At 39.0% G+C, this 14,744-nt stretch overlaps 2 protein-coding genes across 2 annotated transcripts in view; one reads left to right on the top strand and one right to left on the bottom strand.

Moving 5' to 3' along the window:
• Nucleotides 1–14,744, bottom strand: part of T265_01247 (hypothetical protein) — a gene marked incomplete at both ends in the record, with an annotated part of 50,921 nt that overhangs the window by 11,464 nt on the left and 24,713 nt on the right. The gene's annotated exons all lie outside the window — the stretch shown is intronic.
• Nucleotides 1,298–14,744, top strand: part of T265_01248 (hypothetical protein) — a gene marked incomplete at both ends in the record, with an annotated part of 83,546 nt that continues 70,099 nt past the window's right edge. Inside the window, one exon of the mRNA XM_009165233.1 lies at nucleotides 1,298–1,337. Within this exon, the coding sequence (XP_009163497.1) occupies nucleotides 1,332–1,337 (6 nt within the window). The remainder of the gene's footprint in view (nucleotides 1,338–14,744) is intronic.

Here is a 14,744-nt window from a genome sequence, read left to right on the forward strand (position 1 = left end):
TCAAGCGAACCGAAAGTATTCGTCCACGGTGATTTGTGCAATGCGCAGCGTCACCGTTCGGAGAACAAAGCGGTGACTTGCACATTGGGCTAACTAAAACGAAAATAGGCAGGTTCCGATGCAAGTACACAAGCGTGTTTACGGATTCTTACAAAAACCAGCGGCATGTCGTCTTATATATGCGAACAAAGCGGTGACTTGCACATTGGCACGGCTAAAACGAAAATAGGCAGGTTCCGACGCAAGTACACAAGCGTGTTTACGGATTCTTACAAAAACCAGCGGCATGTCGTCTACTTTATATATGCTGTTGGTCGGCGTTTTCCCAATTTACCGCACCTCAGCTGAAGTTGGGCCACAAAAGAGCAGAGCACTACAGAACTTCAGTTCGCCGCATATCGGCCTTGGTCTATAAAAAAGCTTGATGTTTGGGCCGTTGCATTCCAGGTGGTAGAACGTCACTATCAAGAGCTTATCATTCTGGTGAAGATAGTCCAGCCTTTGGCCTCTGGTGCAACGTGTGCTGCCAGTTATAAAATACCCACCAAACTGGCTGGCCAGTCTATCTGGCTGATGGGACGATTGCGACATCTGTGAATAGTTGCTCCCTTGTGGGGTTACACTGCCGGGAGGGAAGTAAATATCGTTCATGCACTCCTTCAAAACATTTTGTAACACGAAGGAGGAGAATGTGGAGAAATCAAACTCGCTGGAAAATCTTCCACTGCCCCTACGCTTGGATCACACGGAACCACGGAAGTCAGTGAAAACTCACCAGAATTAGACCTTAAGTGCTAATAAAGGAACTAAATAAATTTGACGCACCTGAGCGATTCTAAGGATTCGAATCATTATCGTCAACTAGCAACGCTATAAATGAAACTCTTCCCTGTACAGTCTATAGTTTTAGAGGAAATATTGGTGAATAAGCAAGGGTAGACGAACAAAGTTAAAATTGAAATGCTTACGAACAACCGTAGGTCCATTTTCGGTATGGGCATTTATGTATAGAAATGTTACACTTTAAGGCAATTTTTACACCTAGCACTACGGTTATCAGAAAGAATTACTTATCTCTAATGCGTCACCCGATGCTCCTCAATGTAATCTGTGTCCCCACGTGTAAAGCAAAGCTGAATAAGCTAATCTTAGTTAAAAATGAAATTCATTATGGTATGCAGATACAGATTAAAGGCGATGAAAACAACCAAATGCCTGCTCCGTCTGTGCAATTAAAACGTTTCATTAGGACGGCATTCCGTTTGTTTGATTCCATCATTATAACCTTAACTCATGTGACCTTTAGTAGCGGGTTTTCGAATAAAGTGACAATGGAAGTAAGTAAAACTGATTGGTACTATTGCACACGTGCCAACCTAAGTGATAGTTTTCGATATAAGGTTTGACACGCCAATAAAGATAGCTTTTGAGCGGTAAATACACTGCATCACTTGCACGGAAGGAAAAGCAGGGCGTGAAAACCCTACCAGTGTTAGAATGCGGATGAATACAATTAAGGTAGAGAAATGGAATCCGAAGCACATACTAATCGAGATGTGTTGTAAAGATTAAGATCCTCCGAGAAACTGATCACTATACCGTTTTTCTCGATAAGATGCTCTAATCATTATTTTCCATGAGCACTTGTGTTATTTAGGTGATTATTGTCAAGTTAAAAAAACACATATAAATGCGATTCCAGACATGTCTTTGATATTTCCATATTGCATTACTGTAAATTAATTTACGCACAGCAGCCTTAGGCCGTAGGCGTGGTCACTTGCGACGATGGGTTTTTGCTTCGTAACCAATTAAATCTTAATTCGCTTGCATTCACCTGGAAGCATCTGGAGGTAGATACATGTCAACCCACGAGTTCCTGAGTTTACACCATTTATACTTGCACGTATTCTTCCCTATTAGACAACATATGCAGGTTTTTGTGTGTTTGCTTACTCTCTGACACCGTTTGGCGACACATAAATGCAAGTTTATTGTGGTTCCATCTTACAAAATGTATCAGTAGAAATAACGTCAATATATGCTCTGTAAATTACTACTCAGACTCAACAAGAGTTCACAATTTTATCGAAGTTGGGCCGTGGTGCTTGAGGGATACCTCATCACAGGCTTAATGAAAACGGGTAGATGAAAATTCACGCGGAATAAAATCATGCACTGTCTTGTTCGGTGCAATTTAAAAACCATTATTCTTGAACTGTAAAACCATAAATATAACAAACCAGTAACGGTATCCGGGACCACAGAATGAAAATAAAATTTTGTAGCGTACCTAAATATAGAATTTTGGGAGGTGACTCAGTAGTGATGAAGTGGTGATGAACTATAGTGAAAGCCGGTGGAGTCGCATTTATGTCAAAAAAATGTCACACTTCGGCAAACTCTAACGCGCAATGAGACCTCCGAGATCTATTTCAGCTTCTTATTTAAGTAGAAATTCAAGTACACGTAATGCTATGGCCGCACAAATTAGGTCATTTGGAAGAAATACACATCCATTATGAGTTATAACCTTAGATGATGCATCCACATTGATTAATGTACTGGGTTAAGAGCACGCCGACCAAGAGTCAAATCTTTTGTCATCAAAACTTGCTGGATGAGCATGGACACATAAAATATTGAGGTCCACAGGTCAGTTTTTGGCTTAATGGTGTGTGTGGAGTACGAAGTTTTGTTTTCACACAATGTAGCATTACAACATAACTCTGATAAGGTCACTGCATTTTTGTGGGCATACGGCTTGGCGATCCTGACAAACACTGAAAGAAATGAGAATGTAGCAGAGCACAGGAAGAATAGGTCGGTTTTTGCGGTTCTATATATATAAAGCTGATAATTTGATAATCACTTAAAAAGGTAAAGATGAAAAACACTATAAGCTTTATATTCAGTTGCAATTTACCAACACGTGCATAAATTTCTTGCAAATGTGGCCGTTTAAGAATTAGAGATGGAGTGTGCAACAGACAATAAGCTTTAGCTGGAGACTAACGAATGAAGTTTCTTCCTTATCACCAGCAAAACCAGACTCCTTACTAGCGTCGACAAGTCTGATAATCATAGTGACTATGAAAACTGCGTCACTTAGCTTAAGCACCTGTGTTGTAACACATCTTGGCTATAACCATCTATCAAGAAAGTCAGATTCCCGAAAGCAAATTCAGAACGCCCGGAACCTACTGCTCCACCAAAAACTCAACTGGAAAGCCGGCAAGCATCCAGGCCAGTCAATCATTCAATCAATTCAGCAAAACCTGATGAGTGTTCTTGCGCGCCACAGAAGCACGACCGAATGTGATCAGCGTTCAGGCTTTTCACAGAGGCACGATCGATGTTGATGGGTGATCACTAACGCCTATCAGACAGCCTGGATCAATGTCAGAAAGTCCCCTTTAAATAGCGTGGGGCCGTTGTAACTTTTGCTCTCGCACTCGCTCTCTCACTCACTCGCTTGTTCGGAATACAGCTGTTGTGTTCCCTTCTGTGAGTCTTTTCTCTCCGACACTAGGCACTGGAGCGTGTCAGCAGCAGATGTCACAGACTGACGAGTCAGCAGATATAACACCATCTTTGTAGTGAAATTATATATGAGTGAAGCCTTACTCATGTGAAATTTACAGAGTCCAGGATATTCTGGAAAAGTGTATAAAATATGGTTACAGATTAGATAATAATAGTGAGCAGTAAAAGTAATCGCAATGATGGGTTGGTGAAAAAAGCCCCGACCATGTTTGACATTTATCATTCACTGTCGTCAATTGTGAAACAAAGTGGTAAGGTTTGATGGAATAAATGACGGATGAAATGATGAGCAAAACTAAGTCCAGAGGTTTGATTCGTTACGTGCATAAGTTTAGACGATTGACGAGCAATGAGTTTCGAGTTTGCTCATGGAAAAAGTGTGTTAAGCCTTGATTTTATCTCATAATAATTAGAATTATTTTGTTAACTGCTACAAAACATAAAACACTTATTAAAATTCTGCTCCAGCTACTGAAAGTACTTAAGGATACTGTTTGCATTTTTTAACAAGTGAAGTAGGTATGTTTGCCCGATTGTTGTGTAAACATGCTAGCATTCTTAAACACGTCTACATTTTATCTTGTAAATTAAGAACCAGGCTGTCTTGTGTCAATTTAAGGCTGACTTTGCTGCACAGAAAGACAGCACTCTCAATATTCTTGAACGTTTATAAAAATGATTTCATGACTGCTGTGTTTTTTGCAACAAAAGACCAAACATCCATTGAAAAAGTAAGCTAACTTCCAACATGAGATAGCTACGCTCTTTTGTGACCTAAAAGTACGTGAAAACCTATGGTAACATTTTTCGCATGTGAAAATGTTTGGCATGCAAGCAATTGTCTCCTGAGTCTTAAATAATCACTGTTTTTTAGTTAAGCATAGGAAATCTACACGGGTTAAATTACATTATAAACTGTTTGTTCGTATAACCTGCAACGCAAGAACTAAGGTTAACTCTGTGGGCCTGATTCTATAGATGTGTATTACAGAGTACAGTTTGACGGTCAGGACGGTTAAGAATGACGGGACATCCCACCCCAAACATGCAGACGAACAACCCAGCAGATTTGGTTAAAATGTGTTTACCATAGTGACTCCAAAACTCTTTAAAAATATTCGTATAGTTAGAAGAATGTTCATCATGGCTAGATGCCTTTAACCCACAGAAATTAGGCACTCCTAAATATTTGGTTTAAAATTCTTACTTTCAAAAACTTTCTTTGTGATGTCTGGATTTTTTGAAAGCTCCTTTATAAACTAATCCGTAAAAATGACTTTTTTGCTTCTTTTGAAACAAACAATGAGTAGGACAACAAAAAGTACATATGTGCTCAATAAGAATGCAGCAAATAAAAGACATACATATATGTATAGCTGTTGAAGGTTTTATTGAGTTCTTCGTTGATTTTCATGAAGGTGTCACGAGAAGGTCTATGAAACATCGTTTGCTGGGTACGCAATAATGACAGCTTGGTAGAAGCAAGATATTAGTATCCCAATCATTCTGAGATGACGCTTAATTAGATACACAATTTACACCAAAATGGGATGCGACCGAGATACATTTGTTAAGCTTTTACATCAAGCAAGGCATGTGTTCGCCCTTCGGTAAAATTGCGTTCGTCATAACATACCCTGCTGCATAATATCCAGTATCCCAGTGGTTCGTTCGCATAACGCACTTCATATTGTGAACTCCACAATTTCTGAATGTAGGTCGGAGGCGGTCTCAGTCAAGATTCCACGGGTAACGAGGTTTAAAACTCTACGGGTTTGAGAACGCATAGTTAAGATGAGAGGAGATACCTTATTGTCCAAATGAACACTTTAAACAACAAGCTCTATTTTTTCTGCCGTCGGGTTTAGTCTCAGTATTATCTGCTAATAAAACAACGTCGATAAAAGTCAAAGCTTTCATTTGGTTCTTTTGGAGCTTTCCTAAATTCAGGAAAATGCCGGGATTTTTGTTTGAAATAGTGCGACGATTTAATTAATGCTCTGTATATAAAACGTTTCTGTTCTGTCAACTTATTGCTGAAAAGCTGATATGGGTTATTAAGCCATGTTTGTCAGTTGCATTATATGATTCATAAGCTATTTATTGTAAACTGTGTTTTCTGGCCTTTTGTCACACTACTAACGGCGCGAAATCTTGCGTTGAAATTTACCCGTTAATAAAGTATTTGTGTCAACGAAAGACTTTCTCTTAACTTTGTTGTTTTAAATTTGTAAAACACCATCTAATAGCTGACATTATTTTTGTAAGAAAAAAATGGTGCGCCTGACTGGTTCCTATTCTGTGATGGCTGTTGGTGCGGCAGGCCAATGTTCGGTTTTACCACTGGAACCATTTCGCCCTTTTCAGAAACACATTATTGTTTAATACCATTACAGACCAACGTTTTCCATGGTGCACTGTAGAAGCTGCACTCACATTTGGACGAATGCCAGAAGAAGTATCACTACGAAATATTCCCCTTACCTCCCACCCACATTTACCACTCATCAAGGGAGGCACTTCACACATTAATCCGACTGATTTCTTTTTTAATGTAAAGGTGATCCCTTACAAGGGGCTTTGCTCCTTAAATAGGTCATCAGTTTTTCACATGTCAAAGTCTTATCACATGTCAGAAAATGCGGCAAAATCCGCTAGGAGCATCTGCTACATAACAATTTTTATCAAAGTGTGTACGGAGCACACTCGGCATACTTTGAAACTGTTCAGCATATCAACGTGCTACCTATGGCTGATAAACGTTTTTTTCAAGAGTAGATACATATTTTTACACCCGTAAAGTTTTGAAATTTCGTATGCACTTCAGGAATCACTAATATGTTTTTAACTAGTCGTTGTAAGACCTTCAGGCTTACGGATTTCTAATTATCGAATTGTCCATATCGAATCATCGAAACGCAAGAGTACTGTGTCGGATCAATTACCAATAGTCAAATTCACAGCGAATTCAACGCCTGGTTCGAAATCAAAAGCAATTTCCCTCTAGACGATACATCTTCGGCATCATTCAGTATGTGGAGCTCGCAAAGCGTACCATTTTTATTTGCGACTTGACCGCTGGACTGAATGCTATGCTACATACTGAAGGAGACGGAATCCAACAAATCACCTGTAGTGTGTTCCTGCTAGTTTTTCAGCTTTTAGGCACAGTCGATAAAGAAAGCTGATTCTAAAATTATGAGAAATACATCTTTTGCACATTAAAATACTAAACACTTTGAACTGTGTGAAGATGATAAAGGCAGATTATCTACCATGGTTTTTGTTAAAGATATACCAAGCATAGTTTTCAACACCCCGCCTCCTCATGAAGTTGCAGACAAACTGAAGTTTTGATGGATATATAATGATAAAGGAGACAAAGCAACACAGCCATGTAGTGAACCCAAACTGTGTGACACAACGGGTGATTGTTAATTTAAATCAACTGAAAGATAGCGAAATTTCCTCTACCACATAGATATTGACAGATAAACTCGTCGAGGAAGCAACGGAAGTTTTGTTTAAAGACATTCGTTTACGGTTTCACACTGTGTTTGTGCTTTTCGAAGAACTAGCAAAGTGAAGCAGCTCACCCAAATGAAAATTGACGGCACCAGAAGGAGGCGTAAATTATTCTTTCCCGTGATCAGTGGTTGTCGAACGATCTTGTATCATAAAATGCAGTTAAATGCATCTACAGGGCATCTGATCGTGAACCTGGACCAGTCCTAATGCTCAGGCTAGACACAAGTCTTTTCGTTATATTTGCAAAAATAGACTTAATGCGGTACATGGAAGCCACTATCAAAAGTTAAATCCGAAGAATCAAAAACTGAGCAATAAGTTGCCCACTCTGGCAAATGTCGTCTCCAATTCAGAGTTGACTTGTCCTTCAAATTTTGGTGTAAATTCAGACTAACGTTAACATAAAGGAGGAGGAAGTTAAGACTTCATACATTAACAGAGTCTGTCCCACATTTTACACCCCTTATAAAACCGATTTATCAAAATATAAGTATTGAGTGACGGAGTACAATAGAGTCAACATGCGGCAAATCTGAAAGGAGTCCCAGCAGCTTCAACATCACAGTTATAACTGGAAAAATTGAAAAAAATGATGCCGACACAATCGGTCACTATTAGCTGAACAATAGAAATGACTTATGTGTGTTTAGATCACTTGCAAGCGAAGCCGGAAGCACTACACTTCCTCATCTAACTAGCTGGTTGAACTGCTAACCATCTAAATAGGGTTTTAAGGAAAAAAATTCATAAATTATTACCTTTCAAAATGTTAGATGCATAATATGTCTTTGGTTGGGAACGCCCGTGTGCAGTTATTTTTAGATAAGAGTTAATTGGAAAATAGCCTTTTTTGATCGTAAATGATATTCCAACTTTTGGTAAGATTGTGTTCGCAAGAGCTGATGTAAGGATTGTATATATAGGGCTAGGGTTATACAAGCCTGGTTTTATTATGTAGCATAATGCATAATAAAATGCACACGTTCAGAAAAAAAAGACAATTATCCACAAGAGGCTTTGCTGAGTTTTCGCTGGTTAATGTTCCCACTGACTTGTAGACGACAGGCAACGAAATACACTGCAGAGAAAAATTTGTACGATTGGCTACCATCCGCAACTAACAAGGTGATCAACGATTTTTAATCCACTGGATGCTTGAGCACAATGCAGCCAAGTGTGGTACCAGGTGAGGGCTACTAATGCTGCAATAAAATCAACACCATAAGAACAGTGGACTAATTAAGCATAACTCCTCCCAGAAGTACTAGTTGGCTAAGCATGATGGCGTACCAATGAGTACAAGAATTTAACCTTTTACACCTTGGTTACGAGAATGACTATTTGCGGATGCCCAATTAAGTGCTAACAGACAGGCATGAGGCATAGTGGTCTAGTGGGTTCTAGTGCGTCGTCTATTGGTGAGAAAATATATTTACGCAGATGTTGATGGAAAATCAAAGCAAAACCACTTAGGCAACACAGTGAGACTTCTATAGCGTTCTTATGTGATTGCGCTAGTTTTCAGCGTCTCCGATTCTACCCAAGCCCGTGTGCCCAAAAGAAAAAGCAAGTCCATTTAGTTACGCCGTACTGTATGACCATTTTAAACGGTGCAGCTGCATCACTGCATGGATATATTCTGTGACTTAAAGCTCGTGTGCCGACAGAAGTGAGTTGGAGAGCTGTGTAAAGTGCCATATCTTACAACTGTTACATTTACAATACATTTACGTATACAATTTTGCATAATTTGAGACACATCAAGACAAATGCACTCTTGGGTTTCCGACCTTTATTCTTTAATTAACCGCAAATTAGTGACCTCAGGAGTATATACGACACGATAAATACTCCGCCTTTGTATCGGACTCAGGGGGCTGAAGAGAAAGACATATTTAGGCAAAGGGCACACTTTTGGAAAACGACCGACATTGCCGTGCTGTTGAGGGGGCCAAATGACCCTACAGAAGAGGGTTTCAGGCGATAGTATTGCAAGGTCCATCCCACCAATAAGGTGAAATGTGTTGCCTCCAATTTGGAAGCCTCTTTTTTCTTCAGAGATATTTCTATCTGGCAGCATGTCTTTCCTTTGAATACCACAATGTATGTAGCGTCCTACAACCATCGCAGAACATTTTCACTTTTCAAGACTATGAAAATCTTACAAGCCGTCTGCTTACATACAAGATTATGGCGAGGGAATGTTCATCGGCACTGAGTAGACAGTCGTTTCAAGTACTACTTCTCTTATCACCATTTGAAACTCAGCGTTAATTGCTAGAGTAGAGAGGACTTGGTTGATACAAGCCTGAGGTAACCGTGTGAGATGGTCTAAACATGCAGTGAAGGGGTTGCCAAGTAATGCTGTAGGATGTGACTTAAAAACATGCCATTTTATATCACACGTACCGAGCATTCGGCCAGCCTAGTTGCCCTGAACAGTACATTTTGGTTCGCAGACTACGTTTAGCGATCCTCGTGATGTTACTCGACCTGTTGGCTTATTTATTCCATGTTCAGATATTCATGAACAATTTGAGAAATGTGACATTTATTGCCTGGTTTGGAGCAATCATAACACAGTCTTCTGCGAGCCTAGCTAACATAAACTCCAACACTTCTCCATCGAGTGAGGAGAAAGTGGTTAGCTCTATTTTCTATTAGAGCGAATAAGCTACTCAATTAACTGGATGTTTCAACTCGCAATTAAAGAACAACTCATTGGAAATTTGGTGCGAGCTACTCAGATTAGGGGTCGACCCGTCAGATGGAGGATCTGTTGTTCAACTATAACGTCTGCTCAAAGTTTCAGATGAATAAGTTTCTACGTGGACAACACCTTACCAACTCTGCCTAAAACAGTGATATATATGGTGGTAACTCTATTTTCATCAGAAGAACCAGAGGTGGGGTAACGCTAGTGAATAAAACAAACCGGGATGATACTCAGTAATCGCAGTTCGTGCATTGGCTGACACGCACACTTGCAGCAAAAGGCGGAACTACACACGCAAGGTGACTGTTCATGTGACATTCTGCGTCAACAAGTCTGACATTATCAAGTTTTGTCATATCTGGTCTGGTTTAGGTCGCCATACAAAGGTAGACAAACTACTATATAGACCCCACGTGTCTGGACATTTTCAGATAGGTAACACGAAGAAACTGCAATCTCTATAAATTCCATTGCACAAAATATTTTAGCATCAATCTCAGCCCGCGTGGCATTAAAATGGCCGGTTTATGGCATATCATCGCGATAAAATTTAAATACCAATCAGATCTGTTATGACTCTTTTAGGCTTTTAAACTAGAGCAAAGTTTGAAAAGAAACAAATTTTGACCCGCTGCTTTCGTTAATCTCAGTAGAAAGGGCAAATTTGCATTCCAAAACACTTCTTTTGTATTTTTCAGTGTCAAACGTGAATGATCAATCATGAGGACGAGCGCCGTTGCTCTGCGAATAACATATAGATGCATTCTTTGAGTGTGTGGGAAAATTATTCAGATAGAAGTAAAGGTTTCTAGCCTTATGGTCAGCATTTCCTTGAGTAACTGTGTGAAAATCTACCGGATCTAAATACTTAGGGTTTTATGGGTTTCATGCATTCGTTAAGTCATTTTGTCGTGCCCACTGGGGAATAGAATTGTAGTCAGTAAAAAATTGATTTCAAAATAGTCCAGCAGTGTGGCGAAAGTGAAACGGTAGTGAAGTGGGACCGTTAGGCTAGAAGAACGGTTCATATGTGTGAAGCAAAACCCTATTGTGCAGCTTCAAAATAGTAAAGAGTGAGCGTAATATGTAATGAATCCCTGTTATTTCAAAGAATTACCAATAAAATAATGGTAAGTTCTGTCCTTACAGGAACACCCACAACACTACGGCTAAGTTTGTTTGACTGATGACATAAAAGCTATCCTATTCCGCAGCAGCTAAAGACACCACGTATTTACTGCATCATCCTTTCCTTCTTGGTTAATCTATGTTAAATGTACATTGCCCGAGAAATTGGCGTTAGAGTAGTAATCAGCTATCACAGCACTGCATTCGGAAGTAATCTGATGTCTTGTGTTTCTGTGAATGAATACAGTGTTTTCAAGCCTTTTACGTAAAGTTAGCTTTTAGTGTCAAGATTCTGACGTTCCTCCTTGCCCATATCCTTGACATAATTAATTTACACTGACAGTAAAATTTAAATCAATGACCGGCCTTAAAACGAAATTTTTAACTTATATTAAGGTGGAACAGGGTAAGATGGACCTGCTAAAAATTCTTGCAAGATGTTTGTCCGAGGCGACATAACGCCTTGCTTTTATTGATTTGATTCAAAGGCAGGCCAATCTAGAGCTGGATAATCTACGATGTTAACTTTACGAAATCACAGCTTAAAGCTCGCATGGCTTCAATAATTCCTGATGACCATTACACGGAGGTCAGAAAAAAAAAGAAACGAATATGAAAGTAAAATATTTAGCTAGACAGACAGTTTTTACAGGGCCCTAAATGAGTGACAGAATATAACGTATTGTCGACACAAGACAGGCATACCGCAAAAAGAATATAAATGGGAAAACACAATAAAGCTTATTAACAGGAAATTCTACCAAGCGCCAAACCCGGAAGGACTGGAATTTTATGAAGATGTATAGCGGTGTGCAAGTATATGAAGGCAAGACCCTGTCAACTAGACCCATGAAAGGAGAGGGTGTGATGGGTTAACCGTCACACATAAACAAGTTCACCTGTACTTGAAGTGAACTTATGAAGAAAACGACGTCTATTTGTAGAAATGTGGATATGACTAATCTAACTAATGAGTTTTAGGCCTTGTTTAAGTGGATAAAATTGCCTCGAAGATAAACCAGGAGGAACGATAGAAGTGCAGGCAAAATGAAAAAAAATGCATATTGGAGCCCACAGAATAACATTGTAAAAAGTAGGTAGAATTGATTATAGATAAAAACTTGGCTCCAAAAAGATTGTTACAGTATCATTAAGCCAATCCATTTTGGACAGAACCTAAGGTATCTGAAAATTTGGTGGCATAAGGTACATAAGTGAAGCTAAGAGGACTCCGCGGCAGGTCTTTCACACAAACAAACACATAAAAGAATAAAACACAGTTTTATCCACTCAAAGTAAAAGTTATGAGTTGATTTGGAAAAAATAACAGGGCGCTAGATAGAGATGTCCCAAAAAGGTCAACTAGATGAGTGGTGCTAAGATATTCCACATAATTCGTAGATATGTATGAAAATAAAATAATACCCTGAAAGTACAGAGAACAATGACAAGAAGGTTATCATTCATACAAGTGCAGTAATTGAAGTGTGACACCAGTAATCTTCGAGAATAGGAGAATTCACAAGGCAGAATGAGTCGGTTATTTCGAAGCTACCGGAAAAGCCGAATTCATCAAAAAGACTAAAGGTTCGTCGGTTCACTAAAACCGTTTCAGTTTTAAACATGATGGGTGCACCAAACAGAGCGGAGAAGGTAGCAAACAAGTGCTTTTGTAAATGGAAATTTTCCAGCAACGACATGGTGATGAATGTTTATAAATCCCTTACAGCTGGAGTTGAGTTCATTACAGTCCGTTTTTTCTGAGTGAACTACTGGATCTTCAAACCTTTTTGAAGCACGGATCAACTTAGTTCCAAACACTGAGCTTTATTCAGGCGAACAAACCCACAGTAGTTCTGTTCTTTTTACTAGAACAAATACACCAACCATAGTTGAACACAAGCTATAGAACCAAATTTCCTTCTGAAATTTTGGTTAGCAACTCACAGAGCAGCATCAGAAATGTGCTTGGAAAGAGTTTCTTCGCAATAAACAAGCTCGGGGATATTAAAAAATAATTCACGTGCTATGCAGTATCGCCCATTTGGACTCAAAAGTTGGATTGTCAGCTCACAAATTAGATGTAGGGTATAGTACTAGTAAGGTGTAAAAACCGCATAGGGCAGAACATTTCTACTTTGGAATCTAGCTAGCCATTTGTAGTTTAACTCACATTCTAATGTCAGGATTTAGGGTTAATTAAAACACAAAGTTGTACTGAATTTTTAAAGCCTTGTTTAAACTAATCAGCTCTACTCAACCATTTTTCAATATCAGGGCCATTACTAACTGTGTCCCCTGAGTTTGTCCCGGATGTCAGCCACGCGCGCAGTCATCCGTAACCATAGGCCATCGTTAAATTCCAGTTTTTCGGTAACCGATATTCATTTGTATTCTGAATATAGATAAAAATAAAACCACTTGGGAATGTAAATTCAAATGTCCGCCTAATGTAACATGACCTGAATTTGCCCTTATGTAAAATAGGCTTTTCAAATCGGCCTTATGCCCGGTGACAAAATTTTGAAACGAATCCGTCCTAATTACGTGTAAGTATGTAGGCATGAAAGTCCAAATAACGAAACTCCAGTTAAGTGGCCCGAAAACTAACGCTGGGTACAGTTTCACTAAATTTGTTTTATAGATTGCTCCTAATACATTTTAATCTAACTGGGTTTTCCAACCGCATATAAATAATGATCATTAGTTTATTTTCATGGAAGTTATCTTTCAATAATATGCTCTAGATTTTTGAACACCACATTCGTACCTTATGCTGATGTCTTTTGTTCACCATTCTTAAAATCGGTTCGGGACGTTTTTGGTATCTCTCATACCAAAACTTTGGGAATGACATTAGTTCGATTACGGGCAAACAAATTTTCTTACTTTGCAGATAAAATATGTCTTGTGTTCGCGAATTATTTCCAGGAAATTGATTCGAAAAATTTTGTTCACAGTAATGCTACTTCGAACAGTGAATTTATTCGCACCAAATTAGTTCTTCCAGGTATGTAGCTATCACAATGAGGTGTTTCAATCGGTCCAGTACAAATTGAGGTTTCCTTCCACAATTAAACTGTCTAGGTTTGAAAGCCAAAAAATCATTGTTCAGCTGTTCTAAATGTTATTGACAGTGCCCACTCTCTGGGAAACTTTGTAACCGAAATTCATCGGTTGGTTGAATAAACCGTCACTCGACCATGAGTGGTCGATCAACCGTGTGACACACCTGCATCTAGAGTTGGCACCATTCTACTTCAGTCACATGAATTTAGCAGTTGATACACTATTCACAGGCTAACTGGAACCAGGAATACCGTGTTTGCAGTTCGTGATTTTGCAATTTAAGCCAAATATTTATCTTACAAACAAACTACATCTATGGTAAAATGCCGAGAAATCATCACTGTGCATATTTTACTGAACATGGAGTATGTTTAAACCGACACATTCCCGGTTTTTAGTTGAAGGCCATGCCAGTCGGCTTATAGTGGTCAACCGGCAGAAGGACTGGTTCGGATTTAGGAGCCGGTTTCCTGAAATTCGATGTATTGTATGAAGAATCTATGGGGTCATGGAACTCCTACTTTTCTGATCAACATATTCTTATTTTTAGGTAATAAGAATACGTTTATTTCCGAATCGCGTTTTTACCGTGAATTCAGTGCGCCCTGGAAAGCCGAGAACCGCTGTTGAATGTTATTATATTTGCTATGAAATAGTGTATTTGAGACAAACTTTTATTCACTTATGTTTCTACTTTGCTCATCTTCCAAAGTTTTGTTCGTCAAGCAGATTTTACACAATCGAAAGGATAATTTTA

Source organism: Opisthorchis viverrini, assembly GCF_000715545.1.
Source record: "Opisthorchis viverrini unplaced genomic scaffold opera_v5_13, whole genome shotgun sequence".
Lineage (NCBI taxonomy): Eukaryota > Metazoa > Platyhelminthes > Trematoda > Opisthorchiida > Opisthorchiidae > Opisthorchis > Opisthorchis viverrini.